At 35.4% G+C, this 12,689-nt stretch overlaps 1 protein-coding gene across 7 annotated transcripts in view; it reads right to left on the bottom strand.

Annotated features, from left to right (window-relative positions):
• The window catches only part of LOC145259169 (uncharacterized), a 167,533-nt gene that overhangs the window by 60,343 nt on the left and 94,501 nt on the right, over window positions 1–12,689 (bottom strand). For all 7 annotated transcript variants that reach the window (XM_080116907.1, XM_080116903.1, XM_080116906.1 and 4 more), the window contains 3 exons: window positions 11,693–11,837; window positions 10,157–10,260; window positions 9,265–9,337 (listed from right to left, as the gene is read on the bottom strand). In XM_080116907.1, coding sequence (XP_079973033.1) covers window positions 9,265–9,337; window positions 10,157–10,260; window positions 11,693–11,837 — 322 coding nt within the window. The remainder of the gene's footprint in view (window positions 1–9,264; window positions 9,338–10,156; window positions 10,261–11,692; window positions 11,838–12,689) is intronic.

Below are 12,689 nucleotides of genomic sequence, written 5' to 3'. Positions count from 1 at the left end.
TAACCCTATCACCCTCCCCCGTAGCCTGGGCTAGTTTCTGCTCTAGCTTCTTCTTCGTCTTGGTCTTATCTAGTGCGAGGCGCTGGGCATACTTGACGGAGAAGTTTCTGATCTTGGTTTTGAGACCTAACCACCACTTACTCCCGGTAACCGCCCCCACTAGTGCCTTTTTAATCAATTCTCTTAACTGATCTTGGAAGTCTTGTATCTCCAGAAGGGAGGTGTTTAACTTCCAGTACCCCGCTAACTTAGGTCTATTTCCTAGCTTCAGCCGGGCCATAACTAATTTATGGTCCGTCTGGCCTAACCAAGTGAACGTGGGACAAGATAAGAAGTCTACTTCACCTCTCCTAACTAACATCCTGTCCAAATAGGTATTTGGATAGGAGGAAACGCTATTGGTCCACGTCCACATCTCCTGCCCCGGATGCTCGAACCGAAACCTGTCGACCAGACCGCATCTAGCCATCAGATCAGCCAGGCTGGACTCGCACCTCTCCGATCCTCTAGCTCCGCATCCTACCTTATCTATGTCAGGGTCTAAGATGGCATTTCAATCCCCCATTAGCAATACCCGCTTCCGACAATCTACAAATGCGTCAAGCTGACTGAAGAATGAGACCCTCTCACGAGCGGTGCTGGGCGCATGAACCATAATCACCCAAAACACAGAATCTTTTACGGCAACATTGGCCACAACCAGCCTACCCACCGCATCTCTACGGACAACGTCGACCGTCGCCGACAGGGTACGTTTAACCAGCACAGAAACTCCCTTCCCCCGCAGGCTGCCATATGCTGAGAAAACCTCAAAGTCTCAGGCCAGCACCTGACAGTCCACAGAGGAAACAAAATGCGTCTCCTGAATCGCAGCAACATCCACTCCCAGGGACAAGAGGTCGTGCCGGAGGCGAGCCGCCCGGCCCGATGATCTCAAGCCCCTCGCATTCAGACTAGCCAAATTCAAAGCTATGGTACCTACCTTAAGGTGTGTTACACTCAGCTCCGAAGTCAGCCGGGGAAAGGACACCGACGTTGTGTGCAATGCTCAAGGTGGTCAGGTTTTTCATGTCCCGACCTTCTCTCATAATGCCGCCGACATCCAAATGGTAAGTCAATTTAAGGGCCCTGTAGAGTGACGGATGGACCAACACTGGGACCCTTCCCTTGCATTGTTTTGCGAGTTCCTCAAGGGAAGGGTTATTTTTCCTAATCAGTTCAATTCCCGGACCAGCCCCTTCAGCGGCCTCCAGCATTGTCCACACGTTGGTTTTGCAGGCCTCGGGAAGCCTGACGAAAGTTGTTAGCCGTGGGGCGTCCGGGAAATTGGAGGGGACATTAATGTCTTTTCCCCCTATCTGTTGGCAGTCCAGCAGAGGTTTTAAATTTTTTCTCTGCCAGTGTGGTAAGCCCATTGCCACAGACAGGGGGTCTACAAAACAAAGTTCCTCTCTCGCTTCGAGGGCGAGAGTCCCTGTTGGAGTGAGTCCGTAAGTGGGAGAATCTGAAGGGTCTCTCCCCCTCCCGGGTTCATTCTTTTCTTTCTGGGATGGCGGCTCAATTTGCATTGGTGTGGGGACGAGTGTCTGTGTGGTGTCTGGTGTTGGTGCAGTGTCTGGTGTTGGTGTTGGTGCGGTGTCTGGTGTTGGTGCGGTGTCTGATGTTGGTGCGGTGTCTAGTGTTGGTGCGGTGTCTAGTGTTGGTGCAGTATGTGGTATGGGGGTGGAAGTGGGTTGTGTTGTTGTTAGAGGTGGTGTATGCTCACAGGGAGTGGGGGCTGCCTTTTCTTCCCCTTTCCTTTTCTTTTTTATTCTTTTGAATGAACCGGGGAGTGGTGAGGTTGAGTTCCTCTCCCTCTCACTAGCAGATTCATCCTCAGAGGAGCAGTGTTTTCTTCGCTTGATCCCCATCTCAACTGGTGTGGGGACCGTTGGTTGTTGCTGCTCCTCTAATTGCTTTTCTCCGGTTGATGCTGTTGCTGTTCTGGTTGCTGCAGCCATTTTTGTTGCTGCTGCTGCTCCTGTTCTGGCTGTTGCTGCTGCTGCTGTTTTTGTTGTTGCCGCTGTTTTCGTGGCATTGGTTGTGGAATTGGCCGCGGCAGCTGATGTTGTTGCTGCGGCTGGTTCAACGGCTGGTTTGGCTGCTGCTGCTGCGTCTGCTGCCGTGGCTGTTGCTGCGGCTGTTGTGGAGGCTGCTGTTGTTGCTGCCTCGGTTGTTGGGTTGGTGGTGGGACGGTGGCAGATGGGATTGTGGGCTTCCGTTTCCGCCTCATTACTGTGATCCATTCCTCCCCCTTGGGCTCCTGCGTAGTTTTGGGTTTCCTCGGTGCTGGGGTTGGTGCTCCGGTTGCAGGAGTTGTGACAACCTGTTTGGACACTGGTGCTGTCTCAGAGGTTGGGACCGCCTTTAGTGTCACTTGAGTAGGAGTTGACCTTTGAGGGCAGCTCTTGGCCATGTGACCCTGCTTTTGGCAGAACCAGCAGTGCGGACGACGCCCCTCCACCACTACTGTCATAGTTGCCTCCTTAAAAGTCAGCTGTGCTGTACACTTTGATCTTGGCCAAAAGACCAAGAAAAGCTTAAAAAGCTAAGAGCAGCATCTATTAACAGACCTTTGATCTTAACCAAAAAGGCCAAGCACAAAAGTGTTACCGACAGACCGACGGAGTGACTTATAGAGTCGCTTGCACGCGACTAAAAATGTTTTACTTTTTTTTTTTTTAAATATTAAAAATAAAAAAAAAAACTTTCATTTATGTGTTTTTAGCAGTGAAAGGAATTCCAAAGTCACGTACCATCATCAATCGTCATGGTACAGTGTGTATAAACGTTTTACAAATTACCTTTTTCGCATTTCAGTTTCAAGCCTTCCTACGCAACTAATTTTTTTTTTTTTTTGGCACTTGCTGTTATTTTTATTTAAACGAAAGTTGTTTTAATTCATTCATTTTTTTAATTTTATTTTGGTGGTGGGTCCAGCGCATGTGCAACAAAAAGTGCTCAATATCTGGAGAATAGCTTCTCTTTGTATCCCTTCTGCTTAAATATCTGATGGAGAGGGTATCATGTACTTCTTTTTTTTAAGTGATTACATTTACAGGCTTTTATCAGTTTTTTTATTTTTTAAATTGTTGTGGGGGTATCAACATTGCCCACAATGAAAATGATTAATATCCTTAGTATAGCAGGTGTGTTCCAAATGGAACTTCATGTCAACTGGGTACCTATGCTAGTATATATATATATAACTAGCTATACCCGCCCAGTCATGCGTTGCTGTGGCTGAATCTGGTTTATGTAAGAACTAGATTGATTTGTCTTGCACACAAAGAAAAACACACACAAAAAAAAGACACACACACGCACACTTTACAAATAGTCAGGAATAGACAGTTTAAAGGCTTCAAAATCACAAACAAGTAGATTTTGAAGTATATGAACTGTTAATTTCTGGTTATGATTAAATGTTAGAGCCAAGCAACATAGGTCACTGTGTAAGTTTTCGGCAAAATCCAAGTCTCGCCTATATTATTTGCTTAATCTGTTGTATTATTTTTTTTATTTATCGTGAAAAGAAAGAATTTTAGTCAAATAGTCAGTTATAGACAGTTTAAAGGCTTCCAAAGAATGCATAAGGAGAGTTTTTAAATAAGTTCTTGATTAGCCGTTCCACTTGTTAACAAATTTACTGAATTTCCATTTACTAACGATTACTATATTGTCCAATTTCTACTGTACACTCTTTAACCCTTATCCTCGAGTGGCCTCTTGGCCTTGATAAGTAGGAATTCCTATGTAAAAAAAAAAACAAACTGTTTGTTCCTGGTTCACCAAAATGCTGAGTCTTGGCTACATTAACTGCTTAATCCTTTTTATTTATTTTTTTATTTAACTAAAGAAAGAATAATAGTAAACTATACTTAAAAAAAAAAAGCATGTGTCAATTTGTTGGAAAACAGTATTTAATAAGTGACACCATACTTGAAAATTTCTAGAGCATTTATTTTTGCAATAAGATTTTGATTTTGGAATGAACAAATTGTCAGCTGTCAGCCAATGAGATTTGGCGGAATGTGAGAAGGGAGAATTTATTATTTTTGAATGTGGAAATGGAAAGACCATGATATGCCTGAGTATAGGATCCAGTTAATAAGGGTGCAACCCCAGATCTGTCGAAAGTACAGAATTCCTCCTGGTGATGAGTAGGGGCAGTAGGAGGACTTGTTAATTAGAGAGAAAAATAGGAACTACTTCCTCTAAAGACAGTTGTAATTTGCTTCTAGTATTTTATAACAACTAAATTTCAAAGTTACATAAGATAATGAATAAAACATAATAAATTTGTATGTGACATCTGTTGTTGCAAACCTACGGTACTTTGGTGCAGAGGGGAATTTCAGCAATCAAAATATTATATAGGAGATAAGATAAAGAGTAAAGTTACATAGGAACTTTATTACATTATCAAGTAAAAAAGAGAAGTAAGAAAGAAGCCTGTTTAAGCCATTACATTTTTAAGCTTTTTTTTTTTTTTTTTTTTTTACACAGTGATCACCACTAATAAAGGCCCGGAAGCCACTCAGGGATAAGGGTTATTGCAAGAACATTACGTTAGTGTGGAGATTTGATGAAGTGTTTAATTAAGGGGGCGGTTTATTAGGAATTTGTTAACATTGGACTTGAAGACATCCAAGTTGTAGTCCGGAGGGAAGCAGGCAGACGGAACAGAGTTCCACAGGCGTGCAGTTCTAAGAAAGAAGCTTTGTTCATGGAATCCGCGTTTTGATTTAGGCACAGATATAGAGTGGGTGAAATTTTTCACAGTGGATTCAGCTAGACGGGTGTTTTTCATGAAAGATTGGCGAGGGGGGACCAGAGATTGGAGTTCAGACGAGCACCTGCCATGGAAATAACGATAAAACAAGGATAGGCTCGCAACGTCTCTTCTGTGGGAGAGAGGTTGCAGGGTAGAGAAAAGGGCATCCCCCACTAAGCCACAAAGTCTATTTTGTACTCTGTCAAGGCAGGATAGGCTGTTTTTAGCAGCTCCTGCCCAGATATGGCAAGAGTATTCCATCCTTGGACGTACTTGGCTTTTATATAGATAGAGAATTGCATCAGTAGTGAGATATCTTCTGGAGCGGTAGAAGGATCCCACCATCTTTCCAGCGACCTTGGCAACAGACTTGATGTACGTGTTCCATTTCAGATCAGGAGTAAAGGTCAAACCCAGAAGCTTGTCAAAACACGGGGCCCTCACCCAGACGAGAGCCATCCATCCCAATTGATGCCAGATGGGGATCAGAGCGTTGATGATGTAAGGATAGGAGTTTGGTTTTGGATGCATTAAAGGTAACCAGCCACATCTTCCCCCACTAAACCACGCGCTCGAGATCAGAGGAGAGAGAATCAGAGAGAACTTTGTCATTTACAGCCTTTGATGTGTTGCCGTAGATGGTCGTGTCATCAGCATAGATGTCAACGAATGATTTAAGTATGTGTTTAGGGAGATCATTGATGTAGATCAGGAAGAGAGTTGGGCCCAGGATTGATCCCTGAGGGACTCCAGCATTTATATTACAGGCCTCCGACTTTTGTCCATCTACCACTACTCTTATGAGCCTATCGGAGAGAAATGATTTAATGATTGAGAAAACATTTCCAGTTATACCATAGCTGGAAATCTTGTGAAGTAGACCCTTATGTCGAAGGCCTTTGATATGTCAAGAGCAATTGCCCTAGAAAGGAAGTCTTTGTCAAGAGATTCACTAATCCTGTGGGATATAACCGTCAGCACATCTGCGGTAGATCTTGCAGAGCGAAACCATATTGTGTGTCACTAAGAAGGTTATTCCTGCTGAGGTGGTTGACTATTTCTCTATTTAATATGGATTCCAGCAACTTACTCATAACACACAGGAGACTTATAGGTCTGTACTGAGAGGGAGATGACTTATCACCTGAATTCTTAAATACAGGGCAAACTGATGAGGTCTTCCAGGGAGTCGGAAAGCACTTCTCCTTAAGGCAGCGCTTAAATAGTTTCGTAAGTATGGGAGCAAGTTCTGGTTGAAGCTTTTTTAACACTATAATTGGGATGCCATCAGGGCCAGTTGCTAAATTGGGATGCCATCAGGGCCAGAAGCTAAATGCTTCTCGTCAGAAGAGGAGAAAAAGCTGGCATTATACAAATGTAAAAAGACAACACAGAATTTGAAACCATTTAGATTAGAAATGGAAATATTTTTGAGATTAGAATAGGAAAAAATGTTTATAGAGAGGGGGTAGTATGATGGGAATAAAAGAGAGAAGAGACAGAAAAACAAAGGCTGAAAGAATATATATAAGAAAATAAAATAACATGAAAATCTTTTTTAAATAAAAAATTTATAACCTTAAAAATTTTTTTTAATTTCAAAATCTTTAAAAAAATTTTTTCAAAAATTCATTAGTTTACAATAAAGTTCTGATTAAAGATTAAATTTTAAATATAAAGCAGGATAAATAAAGTATGGAAGAAGAGAAGAGTAAGAAAGGAAAAAGAAAAAATAAAGTTAAAATGTAAATCAACTCAAATTCTTGGAAGATAATCTGCAGTCAACCTTTAGCTGAATACTGTTTCAGTGAAACAAATCACAACATATCAATTTCCTATCTTAGTTTACACGCTTGTCACAAAAAAATGATTGGGGTTTTATATACATTTATTTCTCTACAATAAAGCAAATGTTAGAACAATGTAAAAATTTAAGTGTCGTAGACTCGGTTGCTCTGTTGAAAATTGTACAGAATGAATATAATTCCATAATTCTTTTAATATAAAATTAATTTTATAATTACTCTTATTTTTAATGTCATTCTATTTGTGTTACATGATAAGGGCTGTCCCCTTTTCATGTAAGTATAAAAATAGAGAGATTTAGTTAAAATGAAAATGAAATAGAATAGACGAAATTCGAACCTCGTAAATTAGGTTTAGAAATAGATTACGAGAGAGAATTAGAAAATGGAATGTAAAACAAACCATTGTTTAGCTTAGAGATAAAATAGTTTCAAGAAAAGAATGTGCGTTGTCAATTCTGTTATGAAAAATTCAATTGAGGAATGCAACTATACAAGATAATTTAATAAACATGTTTTTAACATATTGGAAAAATAGGTTACTGGGAATATAGGTTAAAATTCCTTTTGTAAACAAAGGAAAAAGTTTTGGACATGCATTTCCAGAACACGTGAAAGAAGACACATGTTTTAACATGTGTATGACGTCATGGAAAATGGGAAGTTCTAGATATAGTTAGAAACTTAAGAGAGAACTGGGGGAGAGTCAGAGGGACTCTGAGGATGACAGACGACAGTCCAGACATGGACATTCGAACGTCTAGAAGCGAGACGGTCACTTTTGAAACTTAAAATGTGAAGCTTTGAATTCTTGACTCAGAAAACCACGGCTGGTCGTGAGAAGAAATAAACCCATCATGTGTTTTTATAAACGTCGTCTTTGTGTTGTGATTCTACCAAAAGGTAAAGTGAAAATTGTTATACATGTCTTATGTATATCATGTGGTTTAAAATGTCTTGACATACACATCTTACATACACAATATGAACACTAAGACTGTCTCAACACTCAAAGAGCTTCTACACTTCTAAGTATAAACATTATATATATATATATATGAATCGCTTCATAACAGAAACAACATGCTTTATAACACGAACAATCTCTTACAACAACATCCCTCTCTCTACTACAACATCTCTCTCTCTAAGACACAACAACAAACTCTTAATAACTCTCTTAATAAGACTCCTATATATAACATTTGCATTCTATTTTAAAACATGGATTATGCAAAGATATACATATTTACAATCACATGTTAAAGTGTTAAAAACAAGTCACAAATGAAATATATTTCTAGATTCATAATTTAAAATGGTTGAATCGGTTTCATCAGAGGAGCAATGACGATATTCAAGTGGTTAATGACAGACTAATAATCTGGGTGTTCCAAGTCCAAATCAAGTTTATTCCATAAAATCACATTTGCTTAGGATGTGTACAACCTTCACATGGTCACTCCCATGAGTACTTGATAACTTTCTAGAAAGAAGACTAGAAAAATATCGGAGAAACCAATGGCAATAGAATATTCAATATCCTATGATATGATGATTAAGAGAGTGTTCTACTCTAAGCTTGAATGATGCCATGACATTATAAGTCAAAATTACAATTAATTGACCTATACTTATATAGTGAAAAAGCAGCAAGAAGTAAGAAATAAGCTGTCTCTGATAAGTTAGAGGTGGTAGCTTCTTTTTGCTATCTAGGTGACTTATTTTAAACTTCTGGGAGCTGTGAACTGGCCACCAAAACACAAGTCATGGTTATAGCTATGTTCATGCAAGTGAAACCTGGCCTTTAGCCATAGTAAATCTACTATGATTACAACTCAGCAACAGGGCAATTACTAGAAGACAGATTTGCAATGCAAGGTCAGAAGGTGTGACAACTGTACAGTTAAAAGATCTGCAGGAACAGCTTGGTCTTTCATTAATAGAGAAAAAAGCCTTTGCTGGGATGGACACACGGAATGCTCAAGTGATGTCATCATAATAGCTTGAGATTTGGAAGTCCCCAATAGATAGGAAAGAGGATGACCTTAATTGTTTTGAAAGAAACCAGCTAAGAAATTGCATAGCATGGAAGCTTTCTGCAGTTGATCCTTATGATATTTCTTGGAGGTGTACAGTGAGATCTACTATACATGCAGATAATCATTTATCATGATTAGGGCCCACCAGTTGAATGATATGCAGTACATTAATAAAAAAAAACTCGATGATGATGTTAAGATCATAGACAGAAAATGCTTTCATTGTAACAATCTTCCTATCCGGAATAAGTATTTTCTTAAAGAGCTAAAGTTATTATGTTACCATATTTGACACCTGGCCAATGCTAAGTAAAACTGATGGTGATTCATGAAACTATCAGTAAAATAAGTGGATTTTGTCTTTAATGTTTCAGTTTTTGTTATGTTTTTCATTCTAAGCTTTTGACATTTGAAGGGGAAGGAGCATCTTGAACCTTTGTTAATCATTTTATAAATTTACACTGAATGTTATCTATTATTTTTTGAGAAGTCACTTTTCAATCGTCACCATCTCTTAATAAAAACTGAAATCATATTGTATGACAGGAACCAAAATTGCAACCAGAATGGAAGCTACAAATTAAAGAGAGAAAATATTCACCTTCGACTGATGAGGCGTAGGGATACTGCGTGGCATCATTTCATCTGAGTTGGAAACAGGTTCAAGTTTACTACTGAATAAAAAAAAAAATTAAAAAACTATATATATATATATGCACAAAGTTTTAATGATATCAAGTTGAAGGTTGATGTTGGGTTCAGTTTATAGAATTTCTTATTTAATATCAAATTATATCTCTTCTTGCTATATATAAAGTTAATGTTTTAAACTAATGTTATGAATTTTGGAATATATATTGTATGTAATAGGGTGAATAACATGATTACTTTTTTTTTTTTTTTTATACATTTACAAGGTGTATATATAATTTTTTTTATCAATCACTATGAATTTTGAAATATATATTCTTGGCATCCAAGCACATTTTTTGTAAAAAACTTGCACCTACCTCCAAAAAAACTTAAATTTAATTTAATAGAGAAAAGAATTGCTCTACAACAAATTTATATCAAGTGATATATTTTAAAAGGATTGGAGCATAAGTGAATATCAAGACCTATGTGCTTGGTATTTGCTAATATTTTATGATTTTGTTATAATGAAATCGTCTACACCCCCTTTTACCTATATGGATTTACTCTATAAATAGTGAACATTAATTGACAAATATCTTTCTTCTGACAATAGTAATAATTGTCTATCCATTATTTAATTCTTGATTACAATAAAAAAATGTTCATTTTACAAACACATCAGTTATTGTTTTCATTCAGTAATAATCTAATCCATTGCATTCCCTTATCAACAAAACTACAGAAATGAAATAGATTTCACTAAATATATCACACTAGTAAAATTACTACTGGGATATATTTTGTGTAATCTATTTCATGTACTAAGACATATATAAGTACTAATAAAAATGTCTTACCTTGGTGCTTTGCTCATTCGACTTGCAGCACCATCTATCTTGTCTTTTTTGATACCATATTTCAGAAGATTGAGTTCAATTGTAACCAAATTCTGTTGGTAACCCTAGAAATAAAATGTTAAAATTTACATTATCATTGCAAAAACGAAAGAAGCAGAAATAATGTGGCCACTTCTTGTGTGTGTGTGTGTGTAGGAGGCATGTTTCTCACTCCTAACCATGATTTATACAATATTTTATTTACTCAATAATGGAATAACTGCAATAGTGGAAAGTAGAAAAATCCTTTAACAAATCTTACTACACAATTAATGTAATTACAAGATTAAACCTACCAGAATTTATTTCGTACTTTTTTTTTTGTAAATTTGTAAGTTAGTTAATAGTTAAAAAAGAATTCATTACTCTATGAACCTTCAAAATTAATTTCTAACTTTTAATTTCTTAGCAAGTTCTTACATATTAAAAGAGTGAAAGTTTTTGAATATCCAACAATTTTATCAAGATTAAAACATTTATACCATAAAGAAATTTAGTAATAGTTTTACAGCAATTTGATTCAATTAATAATTTAATAACCAATATAATAATTTAATTTTTATAAAAACTAAAGAATTTCATAAATTTTTAGTAAAATTAAAAAGTTTTATTTCAAGCTATTGCATTTTTTTATTTCAATAAATAATGTGTAAGTTACATAGAGTGAGAAATGGTCACATAATTTTATTATACTATCGTGAATATTATTCTAATGACATTTCACTTAATGGAATCTTGGTTGTGAAAATATCAAAGGTAAGTACAATAGTTTGAATAAAATAAATTACCATTCCTTATTAATTCCTTATTCAAAAAACAAATTCAGATAAGTAATAAACTTAATTCCTGTAAATTTTCATAAATATATTCAAACAGTTCTGTCTTACTACAAAAATAAAATTTAAACTATGCTGGGAATTTTGTTTTTATAACAAAAATTAATCCCATAATGCAATTCAGAAAGATTTCAACCAAAAGTTTGCAGTTATTTATACAAATGAGAAAAATCTATAATCATTAAATTTTTGGAATAATTTTAAGACTATGTTGTTTAAAAGAATCCAATTTTGACAAATAAGTCTAGATCAGACAAAGATTCTTTAGATAATTTCCAAACATATTTTTCACTTTAAAAATTCTTATCAGCATCAAATAATGATATAAAATCTAGTTTTCGATCCATTCTTGAAAATGACTAAAGCAGGTTGAAAGCTTAAACTCCTTAAGAATTTTAGATCATTTTTATACACCTTTTTTTTCTAGAAAAAAAAACTTATTAAAAAGTAGAAGTTAGTTTTGTTTTAAATCCTTTAAAACAATTCATTGTACTGCTTCATCATTCAATTCATAAATTCCAAATAATTACACATCAAGTTTAAGTTTTAGTAGAGAAATGCATACACCCTTTTAAAATAAAACAACCCCCCTCCCAATTTTTGTTTTGTAAATAAAAATAACATATCAATAATGTAAGAACAAAAGTGATAAAATACTCACCAAATGGACAGGCTTAAAGCCACTGTAGATTTGCATTTGGTTAAGTTTTACATCTGCACTTAGAGGGCAGCACTCAAAAAATTCAGGCTTTGTTTGCTGTTGACTGTAAAGTACTAACATAAAAGGACTGGGAGGCAAACACACTCTAAGGAAAGAATATTACAAAAACATTACAAGAACACAATTATAGATAAGGAATATCAAAAGTATTTTAAAATTCTAACAAAAACAAAAGAAATACATATATACAAAATTGACACTTGAAGAACAATTTTTTTTTTTTCATTCTTGAAGAATTCCAAGGAGAGACAATCCAAGAAGTTCTTATAGTTTACAACTTTTAATGATTTTTTTTTATTTATTACGAGTTTAATTTAGTAAAATTTGTTTTTTCCTTTTTTTATTTTTAATGTCATACATTTTCATATAATGACCATTTTCATTCATTTATGGATTTTCTTATTTTAGACTGTTCATTTAAAAAAGAAGTCATACATTTTCAAAAAGGTTTATTTTTTTAGTTATACATTTTCATATAAACACAAAAAAAGCCTGTTTTAATTTCGAAATTTAATTATTTTATATAAGGTAATTTTAAATAAATAAACGTTTCGATAATGTTTTATTTTTATTGTTAATTTAATATATTCATTTTTGCTTTTGCTAATAACTTATGCGATTGAAAAGTCAAAAACAAATGTAAAGTTAGATACTTTACGAGTTCAATAATTTCAATAGGAATAACAAAGGACAGTATAAAATATAGAAATGCCTTTTAAATATAGGTTTTTCAAAAAAATAAATCATCTCATCAGAAAAAAAAGACTCAATGAAAATTTTGTTGCAATTATTGATTCAAAAAGTTTATCATGCATGAAATCTATTTGAATAGTAGGTAGAAAGTTTTTTGCAATAGAAAAATAGGTTTTAAAGGACTTTTCTATATTTTATACTATTCTTTGTTTCACTACTTGAAATTTTTAAACTTGTAAAGTAT

Source organism: Euprymna scolopes, chromosome 34, assembly GCF_053919585.1.
Source record: "Euprymna scolopes isolate OS-2025 chromosome 34, ASM5391958v1, whole genome shotgun sequence".
NCBI classification, from domain to species: Eukaryota; Metazoa; Mollusca; class Cephalopoda; order Sepiida; family Sepiolidae; genus Euprymna; species Euprymna scolopes.
This window is presented reverse-complemented; position numbering and strand designations above follow the sequence as displayed.